At 38.2% G+C, this 16,599-nt stretch overlaps 1 protein-coding gene across 1 annotated transcript; it reads left to right on the forward strand.

Annotated features, from left to right (window-relative positions):
• The first annotated feature begins 13,931 nt into the window (after positions 1-13,931).
• LOC111380945 lies at positions 13,932-15,928 on the forward strand. The gene is made up of 3 exons (XM_023004621.1): positions 13,932-14,543; positions 14,844-14,978; positions 15,305-15,928. The coding sequence occupies exons 1-3, from the start codon at positions 13,932-13,934 to the stop codon at positions 15,926-15,928; spliced, it is 1,371 nt and encodes a 456-aa protein (XP_022860389.1).
• Positions 15,929-16,599: the final 671 nt, after the last annotated feature.

The following is a 16,599-nucleotide window of genomic DNA, read 5'->3' on the forward strand; positions in this document are numbered from 1 at the left end:
TTGCTACATAGTGCAAGTGTCAAGTCTTGTCAACAAAGTGGGGGCTCTGTATGAATAATAAATGTATAGCAAGCTAGCAAGTTAATAATGATGCTTAGGATTAGACGTGTGAACTAAGGAGATGAGGCTACATGTATTCCCATCCAAAGGCCACCATTTCACTTGTACCACTACAAATACCCCTCCATATAACTCTTTTGAATCTAATATAACTTTGAATACAAAAGACTGTTCTCCATCTCCTCTTGCATGATAATTGTATTTACTTCAAGTTAGTCCATTTTGATTGGTAATTATTGTACAATCGTTCCATAAATATATCATCAGATTCCAAACATGTTTGTCTCGTGCTAAGAAGTTGCTCCCACGCCCTTCGTTCTAGCATGTTGGAATCAACTTACGTGTACGCGAGTAGGTTCAACATCTGTTGTCCACGTAGCCCTAACCAAAAAGAGGTCAACAAATTGGTACTGTCTGTGGAAAACCACGTTATAACAGCGAGCAACCAGATGGAAAGTGAAAGCCCAAGAATGACTAACCAAGAGGGGGGTGAATTGGTTATTAAAACTTTTTCGAAAATTTGTTCTGGATATATATATTGCACAAATATTAAATTGAATAATGAAGATAATATAAAGCTAATAAGTAAAAGGGATAGAGAATGCAAACAATTTAATAGGAGGTTGGATCCAACTCAACCGATCTACGTCCTCCGTTACCAAGCTCTCCGTCATGAGCAAGGCCTTTTTCACTATATTGATTGACTTATGGTGCAATCCAACCCTTACAACGCTTTCAGTGACTTACAAGCAAGGAGCACAGATCCTTTTACAACCGTTGAACTTTTCAGGACTTCAACACGACCCACAATTCAATCAAAAGTAAGCTTTACAAAAAGGAATATTCTCCCACAATAAAGATATATTCAAAGTTGAGTACAATAGAAAAAAATATGCTAACACTTTAATGAATGGCAATAAATAAGGCTCAAGTGTTAGCTTTGAAAAACTTTGATCAATGATTTTCAAAAGTAAACTCAATCAAAAGTTTTCCAAAAATGAATAAATTGATAAAGATAAATAAGGAATAGAGAGTTAAAGCTTGAAGTATCTCAATTTAATGCTTTTGGAAGTGATAATTATTAATGCAAGAAATTGGGGGTATTTATAGAGTTCAAAACGTTAAAAAAATCTGAATTTGCGGATGACTTGTCCGGTCGACCGCCTATTGTCCGGAAGACCAATATATCCGTTTGTACAGTAAAAATCAGAAGTCAAAACGGTCAAATTTTAGACCGTTGGAGAGGTCCGATCCACTGCTTCCCATGGCCGGTCGACTGCCTCTTTGGGCGATTGACCGCCCCGACAGTGCTGTCTTTTCACGTTTTGAGCTCATTTGTTCCGATTTGAAAGTTTTGAAGTTTATGGACTTTTGGAGAATATTTTTAACTAAATTTTCATAATAAAAATGTCTTTAAAGTCTATATATCATTTTTAAAAGTCATTTTCATGTTTGATTAAAAAAATGTTGCATTCGAATTATTTTCGTGCACAAAAATTATTTTTAATGCATGGCAAGATTTTGAGCTTAACTATTCTTTGCCAAATATCAAAGCATTAGTACCTTTACATTTTTCCTAAGAAATCAAGTCTTTACTTCGAAGTTTGCCTCGTCTTTATCTTTCTTTGATGTCATCTCTCACGCTCTTGATATTGATCTTTCTTGGCATTTATCTCTTAAGTTTTTTGTCTCAAATGATTTGACTTGAATACATGATTTCTATTTTGATCTTCATATGTAGTCCGATAATACATGATTGATTTGAACATTACTCTATCATTACTAAAAAGAATTTGTTAGAAATAATCTTGTTTGTTATGATCAAAACATTGAGGATTAAGTCGATCATATGTCAACAGAAAGGCCTGTTGAAAGGATAGCAAGGCATCCCCCTTGACAAATGATTTGTTCTTGAAAAAGAACAAGAGGAAGCCATATAAGTTGATCAAATTTGGATTTAAATTGTGGAAAAATGAGCTCTGATGAGGATGTGCCCTCTAAAAGGGTAAGAGAGAACACTGGTGTAGCTCCTTCAGTAGGCCATCACCGATCCCACCACTACCACAAACGAGGTGGAATGCGAATGGCTGAATTCACTAGGAAAATCGCAAACCATGGCAGCCAATATAAGGAGCATCACGAACCAAAACTTAGCCATGCAATAACTTTTGATGCAGATGCTGGGCAGAGAGGCTATCTCATCCTTCCATACATCCCCAAAAACAATATCAACAGGAAGATAAGGTGCAAAGCTAGCGAGCTATATCCTCTAAGCATGGCAGTGGAGTTAGCCCCATTGAAAGGGGGGTGAGAGTTGATATTTCTTTCAATTATACCTCAGGCCAACCTACCGAAGTCCCATTCAAAATGGAAGACAATTTTTCACTAGAATTTAAACCAGAATGCAGGCTTATGAGGTCCAGCAGTGTATTTGACAGAATCAGCCCAATCGAACCGAAGTACAGACAGCATAAGCAACCTCTAGAGCTTCGAGTTAGGCCACAACCCCTACTTCCTACAACTCAGCAGACGGAGAAAAGGCAAGAAAATACCTCCCATGTTGCTCCGCCTAGAAATAGGCATCAAAGGAGAGAAAAAGAGGCTATGAACCAAGCAGACCCTTCTGATCCACCAGGGCCCAGATTTGAGGCTGATGAGAATTATGACTCAAAAGAACTCCAAAGATTTTGTGATTTAGATGATAACTATGAAAATCTACCATTTTCTAGAGAATAGAGGAATGCCCAAGTGCCGAGTCCCTACGTGATGTCAAAAATACTAAAGTATGATGAGAGAGAGAGACGACCCAACAAAACATTTGAACACTTACAATACTCGCATGAGCCTGAATGGCGCCCCCCAATAGTAAAATGTAGAGCATTCCACTTAACACTTAGCGGAGTAGCTTAAGTTTGGTATAGTAGACTGCCTCCTGGGAGCATAAAAAGTAAGACCAAGTTCAAGACTACCTTTTTAGAAAGATTTGCAGTGAGCAAAGAAAGGAAGGCCCGATCCAGCGCCTCCAAGACATAAGGCAACAACTTTGAGAATCTTTAAAAAGCTTCTTATCCCGTTTTACTAATGAGATGACATATTGCGTGCAAGTTACTAATTGTGACGCTTTTTCGACATTACGAGGAAGCCTGAACATGAACACTTTGTCCTGGAAAGATGTACAGAATCAAGACCCTCTACTTATGATGCGTTGTTGGAGATGATGAGATGAGAAATTATCAACAAAGAGTTGATTGATCACATGAATAGGGCCAACAAGGGCCTCTTACTTCCACGAAGGCAGTGTGAGAGAGGACCGACCTCTCACTTGATGGACTATCAAATGAACCAGGTCGATAACAAGAATTCGGGACAAGCATTCACTACCGCCACCTTGAATGCGGTGCCTACTTTGGCCTATGAAGATATTACCCCAGGAACAAATGCACAACAGACTGGGAATCAACAACAGGCCTCCAATAGAGGAAGAGATTGAGGGCGAAGTTCTAGACCTAGGCCCAACCCCTTCAAATATTGTACCTATCATCACTCATACACGCATGGCAAGACAAATGTAGGGATATCGCTTAACACCCCAGGCAGTCAAGTCCCCAAAATGACCGAATGAATGATTCGCTATAAGTGAATAGGCCCCCACCTAGGAACGACTGACAACCTAGGCGAGAGGAACTCATTCTCTGCCATTGGGACGTATTCTCCGTCGGCAGAGGGAGCAAGATGTCGAAAGGCCAAGAAAAGGGTAAAGAAAGCATAGGGGCCATCAATCTCAACCAGAGAATGCTCCAATCTATGAAGTAGATACCATATTTGGAAGCCCCTACGTAGGCGTTGAGACACAAAACTCCCAAAGTAACTATGCTAGAGAAGCTAAGCACCCTCCATTGATGAGCTATATAGTAGATGGCAATTCCCGGAGGAATCATATACCACCCATCATGTTCACTTAGGAGGATGCAGAAGATGTCCATTTTCCTCATTGGGATGCCCAAGTTGTGAGGGCAATGGTGGCCCGAAATGGGCTAAAGCGAATGTTAGTAGACAATGGCAGCTCTGTGAACATTCTTTTTGGAACCACGTTTGATAAGATGGTTCTAGATCATGAGTTGACCTCTATCACCACTCTCTTATATGGATTCACCGGTGATGGCATTACTCCTGGGAGGAGAGTCACACTTGTGGTGGATGGGAGAGCCACCCCAAACTACTTTGAACTTCATGGAATTTTTTATAGTTAACAGCAAGTTCACTTATCATGGGGTGCTTGGAAGACCCGTCTTGAAAGACTTGGGAACCGTCACCTCTATCCACCACTAATGCATAAAATTTCCAAACGAGCATGGTGTGGCAACTGTGAGGGATGACAAAAGAGGAGTGTAGGAATGCTACCTAAGTTCAATAAGAAAGGTAGAACCTCGAGACGTCAATGTTATAATTGTTGACATGGACATGATAGACATCCCAGAACTAGGTCATGAACATGAGGACATCGAGATGATTGATGCTCATGAGGAGGTTTTCATGATTGACGAAATTGATCTCCATGTGGCTAAACTCAAGCACCGAACAGCTCCAATGGAGGAGCTTGAAAGTTTCCCAGTGAACCTCCGAGATCCCATCAAGATACATAAAACCGAAAATGCCCTTTCAATAGAAATCAAGAAGAAACTTAAAAATTTCCTAAGTAGGAACATTGATGTCTTTGTATGAAGGCACGATGATATAGTAGGCATTGATCCCAAGATCAGCTGTCACCACCTTAAAATCGATCCTAAGGTTGCCTCAACCTAGAAAGGTATGAGACCCTAAAGAAAGAAATGCAAAAACTGATCAAGAACAGCTTCATCAGGAAGGCCATCTACTTGAAGTGGGTCTCCAACCTGGTGCTGGTGAAGAAGCCCAACGAAAAGTGGAGGGTATGTATTGACTTTACCAATCTTAACAATGCATGTCCTAAGGACAATTTTCCCATCCCTAGGATCAATCAACTGGTAAACTCCACCACCGATCATGAGTTGTTGAGTTTCATGAATGCCTACTCAAGTTACAACCAAATTCCCACGTACCCAGCCAATGAGGAAAGCACCTCTTTCATCACAAATAGACGCATTTATTGTTACAAAATGATGCCCTTCGTTTTGAAAAATGTCGGGGCTATCTACCAAAGGCTAGTCAACAAAATGTTTGCGAACCTCATTAGTAAGACAATGGAAGTCTATGTAGATGACATGCTCGTTAAAATTTTTAATGCAGATGACCATACGGCACACCTATACAAGACTTTTCAAATTTGTAAAGATATAGGATAAGACTCAATCCTCTCAAATGTGTGTTCGGTGTAACGCTCGAAAATTTTCTAGGATACATGGTTAATCAAAGAGAAATTGAAGCTAATCCAGAGAAAATCCATGCTCTAATTGAAATAAGGTCTTCCGAAAAGCTAAAGGAAGTATAAAGCTTAACTGGTCATGTGTTAAGTCGCTTTATCTCGAAGGCCACGGATAAATGCCTTCCATTCTTTAAAGTCTTGAAGGGAGGGAATAAGTTCCAATAGATAGAGAAGTGTCAATAGGCCCTTTAGAGCCTGAAAAGGCACATAGGATAGGCCTCCCTTCTCTCAAAACCTAAACTTGGAGAAGCCCTACAACTTAATTGGTCATCTCCAATGAGGTAATTAGTGCGGTCCTTATTAGAGAAAATGATACCACCCAACTACCCATATACTACACCAGCAAGACGCTTATAGCGCTCGAGACTCGCTACCTTGATATGGAAAAGCTTGCCTTAGCTTTGTTCGCAGCATCAAGAAAATTGAAGCCCCACTTACAGGTCCCCACTATACATGTGCTAACAAACTTCCCTATAAGGCAAGGACTCCAGAAACTTGATGCCTCCAAAAGACTATTGAAGTAGAGGGTAGAACTAAGTGAGTTTGACATTCTCTTCAAAATAAGAGCATCCATCAAAGGCCACGTCTTAGCTAGAATTTGTCAATGTCCCCAAGGTGAAAGAAATAATGGAATTTGTTGAGCCCCCTACGTGGAACTTGTTTATGGATAGTTCGACTGGAGACTCGGGTTCGAGAGCTAGGGTGGTCCTAGTAAGCCCCAAAGGTCACAAGCTAAACTCAACAATGAGTTCAAGTTCAAGGCCACCAATAATGTGGCCAAATATAAAGCGCTCTTTGCCGACCTCATACTAGCCAAAAAGATACAAGTGAGAAGGCTACTCATCAACAACGACTCCCAATTGATTGTAAGCCAAGTTAATGGCAACTTCAAAGCCCGAGATAAGGGCATGGCTTCTGACTTGAAGTTGCTAATTGATTTGCTCCTATTGTTCGAAAAGTTTGAGCTAGTCCAAATTCCACGTACTAAGAAAGCCCATGTCGATGCACTATCAAAACTTGCTAACAGTAAGGATTTAGAATTATTGACGGTAGTACCAATTGAGCACCTCCTAAAACCTTCTACTGCTACACCGGATGTGATGTGGGATGAAGGGACTCTCACATGAATGCAACCTATCACTACTTATCTAAAGGGTCAGGTTCTATCCGACAACAAAGTGGAGGCTTAGAAACTGAAGAATAGGTCAGCTCACTTTGTGTTTGTTGACGATGTACTCTATAAAAGAGACTTTTCATCCTCCCTTATCCGATGCGTTGGTGATGAGGAGGCTACTTACATACTCCGGGAGATCTACGAAGGTGTTTGTAGCAACCACTCTAGGGAACTCCCGTTGGCATGAAAAGTGCTGAGGCAGGGATACTACTGGCTACCTTGAAAAAAGATGCTTTCTAGTTTGTACAAAAATATGACAAATGACAATACTTCTTGCCTATTCAGAGACAACATTCATAAGAATTAACTACAGTATCAAGCCCCTAGCCATTTGCTAAATGGGGCGTGGACCTCATAGGTCCCCTACTGAAAGGTAGAACCTCATAGGTCCCCTACCGAAAGGTAGATGAGGTACAAATTTCGTAGTCGTCGCTATAGACTATTTTACGAAATGGGTTGAAGTTGAGCCTTTGACCAAAATCACGGAAGCAAACACTTCGAAGTTTTTGTGGAAGAATATCATATGCCAATTTGGAATATCATGCAAGTAATGCTTCACTTGAGCCTCCAAGAATTTATTAGCGACCCTAGCCTTTGAAGCTGCAAGTTGGCCTACTCCAAGGCTTCTGATGTCAATTTCTAATGATTGTTTGAGGTTTTAACCCTCTTTGTTAAAGAGGCGACCTCGCACTAGGACCCGTGAACTTCCCTCTACAGAGCCTCTATCTCCGTTAGAATCTAACTTAGTACCGTCCTCGATCTTTTCAGCCATTGCCGCCTTCGTCTCAACCCTCAATCTCTTTATTTCTTCCTCAGCAGCAACTAACTTGTCTACTAAGGAGTTATTCCTTGACTGAATGTCAGCCAAAGTAACTTGACATTCCAAGGCCACTCTAAAGGCCCGGGCGCATTGGCTCAACATTGCTGCAGTGAGGTCCACCGCGTCATAGGTGGACACATAGAACTACCAACGTTCGGTTCAGAATTTGTAAAAGTTGGCAGTTTCTGCATGATCATCTGGTGGTAGCATTTCTAGCACTGCTATGGATAACTCTTCATCTTGCCTCACCAAAAACGATTCGAATTTTCTCGGGGTCTTCGCTGCTGGAGCATTCTTCGAGGCCTCTAAGGCTCGCTATTCCTCATCCCTTCAGGCCTCTTCATTGGCCCGACGCACTACCTCCACCTTCACAGCGGTCTTCATAAGTTTCAAAACCAGAGGTGCTATTAGCTTTAGAAGATGATCGACTTTAGTTCCAAACTTGCCAGAGCTATAGCTGCTATACAACAGCTTTCTTTTCTTCAGCGACTTCTCAGCCATCCACTTGTCTTTGTCGATTTTGCTTTTTCAACCCTGGGAGTACCTCCTTCGCACACCTATTAGTACTTTCCTTACTGAGGCGTTCTAACTTACTTCATACGTGCTTGGCACCACTAGACAAGGCTTCAAAGCCTTGGTATCCACTGTCGAGGTGGCCTTGAGAGTGGAGGCCATGTCCGGCTCCGTACTCCCTCTTCTTGAACTTGTCTGCAAGCAACAAAAGACAAGGGTTAGAAATCAATGACTACAAACTAAAATAAAACAAGTACGAATGCTTCTCACCCTTAAAGGCCATCAATCCAAAATCTATGAAATAACGACTCATGTTGATGAGGTGGTCAAAACGTCGTAACTTAAGAAGATGCTTGTAGATGTCCTCGATCATATCTCATTCCATCTTGTGAAGTTCAAAGCGAGATCCCGAATTACAAAAGGTTACAATAGTTAGAAAACTTTTTGGAAAATAGACAATGAAGAACACAAGATGAGGTACTTACGTGCTTCGTAGTATTGGGTCGAACTGTACACGCTAGGGTTATATCCCCCTCTACCGCCTGCCACTTACCCCAAACCTAGAAACACGACTCCTTCTACCTCTTTATCGAAGAAGGAAGACATACTACAAAAGGGGCATAAGCCCCCCAAATAGGTCAAATAGAGCCATCCCTTTAACTCATCCTTACCTAGGACTCGGGGTTGAAAAAGGGTCTAGAAGAAGGAGGATCCAACGAATTGGCTCCACCCATTGGAAAGAACTTAGGTCGGAGCCAATAAAAAGTTCCTAAGCACCGCCCAAAATAAGAGATCGCACATACCTACTTTAAACAGGTTTCACTGACTGCCACATATCTTAGCCTCGAAAAACAAGCACATTTGTAGGCCTCTAGTACTAACAACTCTATATGGTGAGGTATGCAATATCTATCCCTAAGTTCAGCTAATCTTTTGGGAGTTGCGGTTGAAGGTATTCTAGTAGCCCTCCAGTCTACCTCGTACTCTATGGGTTCCTCACTCATAGCTCACGACTCTGCCTTCAAAGTCCTAGACATTACCCCTTCAACGAATGTGGCAACAGTGACCAACTTTCTACTCACCTCAAAATCCTTATCAAAAGGCAAAAAATTGATGGAGATTACAAAAACGAGAATTTTATGAGAAATACCAAAACGGAAAAGGGCTCTAAGAACATAGGGTCACCGAAGAATGGAAAGATTGCTGAGAAAGTGGAATTGCTTCAAGAGCTTGGAGAGCATTTGGCAAAAGTAAAGGTTTAACAATAGTGTGATTCTACTTTTATATGAAGGGAGAACAAATCCTAGCCGTTAGATTAAGGCCCAGTTAATCTGAGCAGTCAATCTCTCGCTACATCTGTGGCACAGAATTCAAAGGTTTTCCGTATCAACGCCTTAGATTTATGCGTGCTTCCCACGCACACGCACCATCTCTGGTGCGTCCCTTTCAAAATCCCCATCCATTACCATCATCGTGCATTTAATGCAACAGTCGTACGTGCATTGGAAGCTATAACGGTTCGACTATTCTTCCTTGATAACACGTAAAAATATCAAATCATTGGCACAATTATCAAAAACAATCATCAAACAAACGAGCATCAACAGTTCAGCATTTTCCTACCCCAGCTTCGAATAAAATTTAGCTACTACAAAAGACAATCAGCATCGACAGTTCAGCATTTTCTACCTCCGCTTACAAATAAACGAACTCCAAGTAATGCTATCCATGCTTGGACTTGGGGACTATTATTAGGGTAAAAAAAATTTAATTTTTGCCCAAAAGAAACTTTAAGAAAATTCGACTCAAACATTCAAGTCCACGCATGACATAAATGAATATACATGAATTTAGGGGACTATTGTTATGCTTCGTCACATGTAGTTCTATGTGGTTGATCCATTGTAGCTCTGGGCCCACTCAAGTTGAAGCTCACTGTGTAGTGGACGAAACCCTGAAGCCAAAGCAGAAAGCAACACGACCGAAGTTAACACCTCAACCGAGGCTCAGGATCATAAAGTCCAAAGCCCGGTGGGCCAAGGTGGTAGCCTCCAAAGCCCACAACTCTGAGGCCGAAGCCTCCAAAGCACCTCCCACTATCACTTTTTCTAAGAGATCTGTTTCTACACAGATATCTTATTCGAATGACTGATGGGATGTTTGTCATAACTGTAAGTGTCAAATCTTGTCAACAAAGTGGCGGCTCTGCATAGATAATAAATGTATAGCAAGCTAGCAAGTTAAAAATGATGCCTAGGATTAGATGTATGAACTATGGAGATGAGACCACGTGTATTCTCATCTAAGGGCTACCATTTCAATTGTACCACAATAAATATCCCCATGTAACTCTTTTGAATCTAATGCAACTTTGAATATAAAAGACTACTCCCCATTTCCTCTTGCATGATAATTGTATTTACTTCACATTAGTTTATTTCGATTGATAATTATTTTACAATCATTTCATAAATATATCGTCGAATTCTGAACATGTTTGTCTCGTGCGAAGGAGTTACTCCCACGTCCCATTTTCTGGAGAGTTCTTGACCGTTGATTCGTTTTAGCGTGTTGGAATCAGCTTACATGTACGCGAGTGGGTCCAACATCTTTGTTCGCGTGGCCCTAACCTAAAATAAAGTCAACAATGTTCTCAAAATGTTGGTGAAAGAAATTCAAAGAATCGTTGTCCGGAATCCAATAGAATCTTATAAGAATTACAAATATTAGTACCAAAGTCAGATAACTATATTGGCTCTAAAAAAAAAGAGTAAGATGGGGAGAGTAAACAAGTATATGACAACAGAAAAAATACACAAATAGACATTTAAATAGACCAATCAAATTCCATTGCTGTAAATGAAGATTAAAAAACAGATTAATCACTGAGAGATATTTTACACCATTGCGACAAAAGGACTCTATGTTAAACCAAACCATAAAAACTCTACCTTGTGAAACAGCTTCTAAATTTGAACATTCTAAAAAATTTTAGTGAAGTAAACAGATGATAAATATGATTCAACCATATTCTCTTTGATTAAAAGAATTGGGCAAATTGAATACTATAAAAATCATAATTTCATCAGCTAACCTTGATAATAGCAATATGATGTTTATTGGTCGTGTAAATCTGCTGAAGAATTATAAAATTCCTTAGAAAAGAAATATACTACAGAAAAGGCTAGAACAAAGAAATTTGTTGTGAGAAAATTTCTAGATTTTAAAATGGATGACATTAGAACTGTGGTCAGTCAAGTTGAAGAATTATAGATTATAATCCACCAAATTATACTTGAAGGATATAAAATCTGCTAGGGTTTTCAAGTATCTGCCATTTGAAAAGTTACCACTTTCTTGAAAAGAGTATAAAAATAGTTTGAAAAATAAGAGAAAAGAAATGTCATTAGAAAATCTGATTATCAAGATTAGAATTGAGAAAGACAATAGAATGGCAGAACGTAGCGAGAGTTTGGATACCAAGGCTAATCTTATTGAAGGATGTTCTGGTACTAAGAAACCTGTTGAAAATTTGACCAAGGGTCGAAACTTTATAGGCAGAAATAAGGGAAATTAGCTTGTAGGAAAGAACAATCAGGATGTAAATAGTAATTTTGGTGAAGGAAGAGGAAGTGATGACAATGGCAATGGCAGGTAGAAGAAGAGGTGGTGATGGCGATGGCAATGATTGTGGTGGTGGCGGCGGCGATAGGTCATTTTAGGAGGGCAATGACTGCGATTTTTGGTATTGATTTGAGGTGTTAATGAGGGGTGAGGGTGGAATGGGGTGTGGGAGAATTGATCGAAAAAGATAAAGATTGAAACAAGTGAAAGAGTTGGAAAAAGTCTACTAATACTTCAAAAGTTTAGAGCTTTTGTTACAGTTAGTTCTTCTTCTTTTCTTTTTACTTTATTTAAATAGGAGGGTATATTTACATTTTACGAATTTTTATTGTTAAACTGGATAAAAATGATGATTTTCGCAAAAAATATCAAAATAAGAGTAAAAAAAAAGGGGAAAAAAGAAGAAAGAAACGTTATGGACATTTTGTGCTAGTAATTCTCGTTGGCAAAAACTTTGACTCTAAATGTTTCCATGCTCAGGAGTGTAACCATGCTTTAGGGAGAAATACTTTGGATGCAGCCGTCACCTCATTGGATGGGTCAATCTCACCAAATGAGGTGAGGTCACCTGGAGACTTGAATAGAACATTTTGATGTAAGTGCTGTCAAAAATTTTCATTTCATACTATTTAGTCTATGTTTGGTATAAATTAAAATGTTACTTTAATTTTTTGTTAAAGTCAACACTTAATTATAATCATATATTTTATGGAATTCACAATTTTTTAAATCACACGCTTCATTAACTTTTATCGAAATCAACTAAAAACTAATATTAATCTACACCAAACATCGGTTTTATGCTATCAAGTTACATTATAAGTGCAAGCTAGAAACAACATTTAGTACTTGTTTGTGCCCCATTATTTGTAAGTAATGTATTATAGAATACTAATGATGTTGAAATATATAGTTAAAAAAGAAGGAAAAATATTTGATTTACAGGTAATATTATTTCAATAAAACTTCTTGTATACCAACCCTCTCAAAATGTGAGGGGGTCCACATGAATTTTATAGTTGTGGACCCCCCCTCATTGTATGAGGAGTGTAAGGGTACACTAAGCACTATTGATATTATTTTAATAAAAAATATGTGGTTGAAAATGAGTATTGTAAAAAAAAATGGGGTAGAATGTGAAAAAATGGGAGACAAACAATAGGTGGATTGTGTTGAGCTCAATTTTTTTGACCTATGGGTCGGTTTAAGCGGACTTCGAGGCCTGAGCCTCATCTTTTCATGTTATAATATACAAATTTGTCTCGAGTCCATAGGTTATCAGACTCAGTATATTTTAGCAGTAAGAATACAGATATTTTGAGCCCATAAATTATTCAATATGCTTTGCAGAGACGGATCTGGGGGGTCCCGGCCCAAGTCCAAGTTATTTGTGGGAATTTTTTATTTTTTCATTAAAGCAGCCCAATTAAACATTGACTCAACCCGGTTTGCTTCCAGTCCACTCCAGCCAAACTGCCAAAGTCCAAACTCCATTCTTTATATATTCTTTGCAGCCCACCAGCCCAATAAATGTCAAAGTCCAAACTCTACCAATTTTTTAAAACCCTCATATAATCATATTGGCTAAAAATTGAAATTGAAAATCTCTCTTCTTCGGTCTTCTCATTCTATGGGTCCCGCCGTGAAGCATCAGGTTTGTCTCTTTTCTCTTTCACTTTTTGTCTTTATATTATTATATATAATTTTCTTCTTTTCATTATTTTATTTTCAATTTTTGCACTATATCATAATATGCAAAGGTTTAAGTTGGCAGTGACTTTAGGGCTAAGAAATTGAAATTGGAGAGTGGAGGGTTTTTTTATTTGTGAATTAATTTTAAATTCTTTGAATGAAACATTTTCCTATATAGTATATATTAGTTTTATTGGTTGTATTTATAGAGAGTTAACTTTTTATGTTTTATGTATAATCTTTAGAAAAAATAATTTATTCTTTAATTTTTTTTTCTCAATTTACTCTGCCTATCTGCCAATGCCCAATGGGGAATTTTCAAATTTATAAGCATGTTGATTGATGGTTGTAAGTTGTAACAGGTTGTTTACTTGTTTATGTGTAGAATGAAAAATTGTGTTGTTTTTCCCCCTTATTTTGGTTATACAACTAACTTACTGTATTGGTTATACAACTAACTTAGTTAATTATAATTAATTATTCTATTAAGATCTCCAAGAAATTTAATTAACTAACTTAAAAAATAAATTATTCAGGTTGAACAATCTAAAATTTGATCAAGTAAAAGTGGACCCGTGTGAAGATTTTGCATTATATTATTGTTGCCTTGTCTCATTCTTTTTGTCTCATATTTTCAGCACTTACAAATGGAAGATCAACATTCATCGAAGAGAGTAAAGACACTATTTTCATTCTTTAAAAAGACTGATGATCAATCTAGTGAAAGTATATCTCCGAAAATTGAACACCCCTCAACCTCCACTCCCATGCAACATCCTCCAAATCCAACTCCAGAAATTCAACATTCGTCAGTCTCAACTCCGGAACTGCAATCATGTACTAGTATTGAATGGGATCCGGGAAAAAGAAAGCAAATGTTTGAACATCCTGCCAATCTACGAGATGAGATTAGAATTGCATATATAAAAGTTGGACCTTATCAATTGAAACTTGAGGAGTATCCAAGGGTAGAAGGAAAAAAACAAGCTCGTTGCTTTCAGAAAAAATGGTTCACAGAATTTCCATGGTTGGAGTATTCTTCTACAACTGAAAAGGCATATTGCTTTTACTGTTTTCTTTTTCAGAAAGAGGGTAATTCTTCTGCCTGTTCGGGATTGGTTACTGAAGGATATAATAAATGGAAGATGGTGAAAGATGGAAATAAATGTGCATTTCTTGTTCATGCTAATTCAGCATATCATAAACTGTGTGAGACTAGAGCTAAAGATTTAATCAAACCGTCTCAGCATATTGACAAGGTAATGAATACTGTATCGAAAGAGGAAATTTGAAGATGTCGTTTGCGTATAATGACTTCAATTAAAAGTGTTCGATGGCTAGCATTTCAAGGTTTAGGGTTCAGAGGTAATGATGAATCTCCATCTTCACGTAATCGTGGGAATTTTATACAACTAATAACGTACGCAGCAGATTTGAATCCAGATGTTAGTAAAGTTGTTTTGAAAAATGCACCACAAAATGCCCAATACATTGCTCCAACCTTTCAAAAAGCAAGTTTGCATATTATGGCCAATAGTGTATGACATATGATTCAACAGGAAGTTGGGGATGAATGCTTTTGCATTCTTGTTGATGAAGCACAAGATGCATCTAATCGAGAGCAGATGGCCATTATCTTGAGGTTTGTGAATAGTCACGGTAGTTTGATAGAACGTTTCTTTGCAATCCAAAGAGTCAGTGATACTACTTCATCGAATCTCAAAAATTAAATATGTGATGTTCTTGCTCAATATGAACTTCGGGTAAACAAAATGAGACGACAAGGGTATGATGGCGCTAATAACATGCGAGGTGCTTGGAATGGACTTCAAGCATTGTTTCTTAGAGATTGTCCATGTGCATACTATGTCCATTGTTTTGCTCATCGATTACAGCTAACATTGGTCGCGGCAGCTAAAGAAGTCCATGTCATTTGGAACTTTTTTTCTCATTTGGACAAGATTGTCAATGTTATTACTTCTTTTCCTAAATGAGTTACTGAATTGCAATTTTCTCATAGAGAGGAAATTCAACGTATGTTGGATACCGAGGATGTGAATCTGAAAGTGGGGTTATTCAAATGGTTAATCTGCAACGATCGAGAGTTACTCGTTGGAGCTCACATTACAACTCTATAAAGAGCTTGATAGATATATATGGTGCAACCCGCAAAGTGCTTCAATATATTTGTGGTCATTGTTCAAATGGTAGATCTCAAGCTGAAGCTCGTGGTGCTTGCAAAAAGTTGGTGAGTTTTAAGTTCATATTTATCTTGCATTTGATGCATAGAATAATGAGAATCAGTGATGTTCTTTGTCAAGCCTTTCAAAGAAGATCCCAAGACATCTTGACTGCTTTAAGGTTTGTGTCTACTACTAAACAATTGCTTCAAAAATTGAGAGATGAAGATTGGGAAGAATTTCTTCAAGAAGTAAAATCCTTTTGCTCAAAGAACAATATTACAATACCCGATCTAGAAGGTTTGTATAACACTGGCCGTTCTAGTGATGAAACTACAATTGAGCATTATTATCACTATGATGTTTTTAATGAAGCAATAGATTTTGTAATGATGGAGTTAAATACAAGATTTAACGACATATCAGTAGAACTCCTTTCTCTCAGTGCAGCTTTAGATCCTTAAGATTCATTTAGATCATTTGACAGTCGAAAAATTTGCACACTTGCAGAGAAATTTTACCCTCAAGATTTTTCGAAATAAGATATTATTACATTGGAATATGAGTTGCCACATTATGAGTTAGATATGAAGGGTGAGTCTCGATTTCAAGTATATACACTTTCTGAGTTATGCAAACAATTGACTGAGAGTAGAAGGTCAGAGATTTACATTATGATGATTAGATTGATTCGTCTTGTATTGACATTACCCGTTTCTACTGCAAGTACTGAGCGAGCATTTTCAGCGATGAAACATGTGAAGACGACACTTCACAACAAAATGGAGGATGATTTTCTTGCTGATTGTATGATACTTTTTATAGAAAGAGAACTTGCTAAGAAAATAGATTTAGATTCTATTATAGATGAGTATTATGTTTCAAATCCTCGTTGGGAACGACTTAAATAAATAATGTTATTCAACGAGTTTTTGTAGTACGTATAAATTTTATTACATTCACTTGAGCAGCCCCCCCATGAAAAATCCTGGATCCGTCCCTGATGCTTTGCATATCTAATCTAACTCATATTACAAATTGGTTGGTGAGAACATGTTTGGCTATTTAAATTGCCATTACATAAGTTTTAAAATAAATATTCTTTTATTATTCGAAGTTGAGAATAGGTCAGTTA

The sequence above is a fragment of the Olea europaea genome, unplaced genomic scaffold, assembly GCF_002742605.1.
Source record: "Olea europaea var. sylvestris unplaced genomic scaffold, O_europaea_v1 scaffold2234, whole genome shotgun sequence".
Classification (NCBI taxonomy): domain Eukaryota; kingdom Viridiplantae; phylum Streptophyta; class Magnoliopsida; order Lamiales; family Oleaceae; genus Olea; species Olea europaea.